The sequence below is a fragment of the Rutilus rutilus genome (genome assembly GCF_951802725.1).
Source record: "Rutilus rutilus genome assembly, chromosome: 2".
In the NCBI taxonomy this organism is placed as follows: domain Eukaryota; kingdom Metazoa; phylum Chordata; class Actinopteri; order Cypriniformes; family Leuciscidae; genus Rutilus; species Rutilus rutilus.
Genome location: NC_140210.1, coordinates 3,207,236 through 3,212,145, shown reverse-complemented (window position 1 = coordinate 3,212,145; position 4,910 = coordinate 3,207,236). Strand labels below are relative to the sequence as shown.

The following is a 4,910-nucleotide window of genomic DNA, read 5'->3' as shown; positions in this document are numbered from 1 at the left end:
CTGAGCTGTAAAGCTGTTTAAGAAATCATTTCTACAGTACTTGTGAGCACGAGTTGTGGCTAAACTATTGGAACGGCGAGTATTTTAACATTTATTGATTGGCCCCATTCACTTCCATTGTACTGTACTGTTTAATACCCCAATGTAGCCAAGATTTTATTTTAATTAAATTAAAATATTAAAAGGGACTTAACAGTGAGAAAACAGTGGAACATTTATTTTGTAGTAATCAACTTTACACCACAAATGCTGTCGACTGAGCTAAACTTGTACGGGAAATTCTTTGAGGTTAAGATAATATCATATGGTTAATGATTCAAGCAGATTTGGTATGATCAGCATTAAATGTGCAGGTGACACGTTTTTTTTTTACAAAAAAAAAAAAAAAAGCTTCAATGGTAACATTACATTTTACATAATTTAACTTCAGAAGTTTCGGTTACACTTTATTTTAAAGTCCCTTTGAGGTGAAAATTAAGGTTTTAATGTTATGTATATGTCTATATGGTGTATTTAATATGCTTTAAGACAAAACATGTGTAAGTTCATAAGTCGACACCATTAAAACTGCAGTGAACCAAAGACAGTCGCAAAAACACGGTTTATAATCGCTGGTGTTTCTGACGTCACAAACGACCTTGTAACCAATCAGATCAACGTGTGATCGTCAACCAGTGGATCTCTGAGCTGAGTGAGTGAGTGAGTGGAGGCGGGGCTCATTTGCATATTCATAGAACCATGTATACTAAATGAGGCAAGGATGTTGAGTTACATTCAAGATATTTTTAGGCATAAATAAAAAAAAAATCTAGGACAAAACCTTTAAATATGTCATTTTGGTGATCAAAGATGAGTTTTAAGGGAGACAATAGGAGGATCTTTGTTGACATCTTTGTACGCATGCGCGAGTGGTTGTGTGGCAACAAAACAAACAGTATGGCGGGCTGTAAAGACGCGACGAGCACTTTCAAGAGAGTTAGCGGGCGAAATCCACAATATATAAGCACTTTAACACCTGAAGACCGGAGGAGGTTTGGAGAGAAGCTCAAAATTTGTATTGGTGACAAAATCTAAGTTATTCAAAGCCCATATGAGATCTGGGATGACAAAAAACGTTGGTCCGACTCGCCCGTGTCTTGGCCACCAATCTGCTGGGGAGACATTTATTCTTATTTAATAGAAACCCCTGGACCCTTCACTCATGAAAGATTAAAGGCTTTCAAAAGTCTGGAGGCCTATGATTATTTTGTTTCTCGAAAAGTTGGGCCGATCTTTTCTGCCAAACAGAAAGCAGTGATCGTGCTAAAAGCAGAGGTTAGACCTGGCCAAGCAGAGTCACACTCCCGTGGGTGATCGCCAAAGAGAACGGCGAAATAATCACTGCTCACTGCGACTGCAAAGCCGGGTAAGTCTTCATTGATCAGTGTTCTTATTTATTTATTTATTGAAAATGTAGTGACTGTTGTACCAATTCAATTGTGTTCAGTGTGAGACTTTCAAAAACTCGATCAGTAGCTGCAGGAATCCAGGCTTTTTTCGGAGCGTCCAGTTTCAATCGCCTAATTGCACGCAACCATTTCTTTCGTTTTTCGCGATCCTTTTCGGAGGGAATTCGAAAAAACTTTTTATCAGGCCCCCAACGAGCCGTACAATCGACAAGTGAACCATCCTCTTCTCTAAATCCTCCTCCAAACGTGCAAAACAATCAAATTACAGGTATCTAGCGGTGTTTCCTGCCACACAATTCCCATGATGCAACGCGACAAACATAAACAATGACGTCACAAAAGATCCGCCTATTATTGACTACAGGGAGACTTTAAGGTGTCAATGTTACAGTGTAATTATGCATTTAAGTACTGAGTAATATTATTTAAATACACGTACTTACTATAGGGTAAGGATTAGGGTTTGTGTACACATGTAACGTGTAACAAGGACACTGTAAAATAAAGTGTTATTTTAGTAGTTTCTTTTTTATTTTTTTATATTGCCTGTCAAATGTCACATCCAATGACATAAATTTGATCGCTCTGTCTGTCAGTGTACTAATTAAACAAACAAAACATTGTAACCAGTGCCCTGGTAACCAGCACTTAAGAGTATCAGTAACATTTGGCATCATCACATTACATTTTGAGTTGTACATTAGATAGAATCATGAGCATTACAAAGAGAAGTATACAAACAAGAAAACTCCAAGTGTACACACTAACAAGAGGCCGAGATTGAGGACAATTTTGGTTTTTGGAGGTTCTTTGAGCATCTCAGTTACACTCCTGATTTCATCTCCCAAAGGTGAATCCGCTTCCTCTGAGCTTTCACTAAAACCACAGAACCAATCCAAACACTTCACACATATTCCTGCATGTTTGTGGGTGTGTTGAGACTCCAAGTGGCCATTTGGAAGTATTTCAGGGCCTGTTTGAACAACCTGAGATGATGGTTTCATTTCCACTTCATCCGACGTCTTCTCCTTTTTAGTTTCTTCTGAAAGCTGATGAAGTTTGCCATCGCCTTCCTTCTCTTTTATGTGTGCATCTGCGTGTGCATTCCTGTTGCGTAGTCCCCACAAAGTTGTCGTAGCAATTTGTTCCTTGCTTGGTGGATTTGTGCAAAGACTGACGACTACCGTCACAAGCCCTGAAACCCAAAACAACACAGTCGCCACATACATGAAATGAATATCCTTGATGAAGGACGGACGGTTATCAATTGTGTCGCAGTCCGGCTCTCTATAGACAAAGGCAAGAATTAGTCTTGTGGCTCCAAGTAGGAAGCCCACAATGCCACCCCAGAATGCACCGGTTTCATTGCAACGTTTCCAGAGGATGCCGAGCAGGAAAAGTGCAGCAATGGGTGGCGTCAGATAATCAGACACCTCCTGAATGTAGAGGAACATCTGACCACCTTGCAACTCAATGACCAATGGGACCCAAGCTATGCTAACGGCCACTATGAAGACCACAAACAAGCGTCCCACCATCATGAGCTCTTTGGAGGAAGCTTGACGACGTACCATCTTATAGATATCAAGGGTAAAGATAGTACTGGCGCTGTTAAAGATCGAGTCTAGGTCGCTCATGAGAGCGGCGAGCATCACGGCCATCATCAAGCCTCGTAATCCTACGGGCATGACGTTCATGACGAGACGAGGATATGCGGTGTTTGTGCATCCAGCCCTGCTGTTGCAGACTTGCATGCAGTGCTCTGGACTAATGCAAGCAAGCTCATCAACAAAAAGCACACGTGAGATCATCCCTGGAATCACTATGATAAACATCGGGAGGACTTTTAGGACGCCGGCCATCAAAGTCGACCCTTTAGCGTGGGCAATATTACGGGCTGCAAGGACTCTCTGGACTATGACCTGATCGGCGCACCAGTACCAGATCGAGGCTGGAGTTTGGCCTAGAAGAAAAGCAGGCCACGGCAAGTCTTTATCCATCGGGCCTCTTAAGATCTTGAACGAATCTGGTTTGGGATGCACATGGCAGGAATTTGTGTAAGTGATGTTACTTTTTAGCTTGATGGCAGTGATGTTGGGAATGGCGTTCATGTACCTGGTGTGCAAACCCTCGAGACCTCCAACCTTGGCTAAACTGATCCCCATCAGGCACAAAGCGCCCGATATCATGAGGAAAGCCTGCAGGGTGTCCGTGTAGATGACCGCCGCTAGTCCGCCAGTGACCGTGAGAAGAGCGGTCATGGTGATGAGCAGGATTACGGACACGTAGAGATTCCAGCCTAGAGATTCCTGGATGAAAAGCGCTCCGGAGTAAAGATCCACGGAGAGCTTGGTGAAAATGTAGAGGAGGAGAGTTAGGCATGCGAAGAAAACCTTCAGCCGCTTCCCACCGAATCTTTTGGAGAGGTACTCCGGCATGGTGTACACACCTGAGTGGATGTAAACGGGTATGAAGACCCATCCCAGGAGCTGGAGGAGTAAAATCGCATTAAACTCCCAAGCAGCGACGGCGAAACCGCTCGCAGCTCCTGAGCCGGCGAGGCCGATGAAGTGCTCGCTGCCGATGTTACTGACGAACAGCGATGCACCGATCATGATCCAGTTCATGGAACGGCCGGCGAGGAAGTATCCGCTTACGGTTCCCCGATTTGCCCTCCACATCGCAAAAAAGCCAAAGCACAGGACAAGAACGAAGTACATGGCAACGACAGCGATATCCGCTGCTTCCATTGTTGATGCCATTTTTTATTTGTTGATGGATCAAGACATACATGGAGTGGGCCACATGTAGCAAATAATTCTAAAAGAGAGACAAAAAATAGACATTTAGCAAACATGGTACAGATCAGGAAATAAAAGTACAACTTTTTAGAATTTTAGTTGATTGTCTACAGATAGCGTTACAATTTATGAAACACTGTCCTTTTCATTTGTTACTGTACTTTACATTTACATCCCTTTACATTTTTTATGTAGTTAGTTACTTTATTTATTTGTTGTGCAGAAGATAGTATAGTACAAAACACACACATTCACACACACAGTACAAAGATTGCCTAACCTTGCAGGCATAGTTAAAAACAATGAAAAACACTAAACAATCAATAAGTTGTAAGTCAATGAGTTATCTATGGTTCTTTATAGAATTAAAAAGTAGAATGGCTGCAGGTACAAAAGAGTGTTTATGTCTGTTGGTTCTGAATTTTGGGAGTTTAAAGCGTGATCCAGATGGCAACATCTGAAATTCAGCCGGTAAGGGATGAGAACTGTCTGATATTTGTGAGCTAACATTAACTGCAGCTAAAAATATTCTTGATATTCTTAAAGTCCCCCTGTGGTGAAAATCAAGTTTTTAATGTTGTTAATGCGTCTATGGGATGTTTTTAATGTGCTTTAAGACAAACCATGTGCAAACTCATTTGCATATTCATAGAACCGCGTA

General features: G+C 41.9%; 1 protein-coding gene across 1 annotated transcript; it reads right to left on the bottom strand.

Moving 5' to 3' along the window:
- Positions 1-2,167: 2,167 nt before the first annotated feature.
- On the bottom strand, positions 2,168-4,239 carry slc5a3a (solute carrier family 5 member 3a; the record flags this gene model as incomplete). Its single annotated transcript, XM_084400753.1, has 1 exon — positions 2,168-4,239. Exon 1 carries the CDS (start codon positions 4,208-4,210, stop codon positions 2,168-2,170), a length of 2,043 nt encoding a protein of 680 aa, XP_084256879.1. The 5' UTR covers positions 4,211-4,239.
- Between the last annotated feature and the right edge of the window lie 671 nt (positions 4,240-4,910).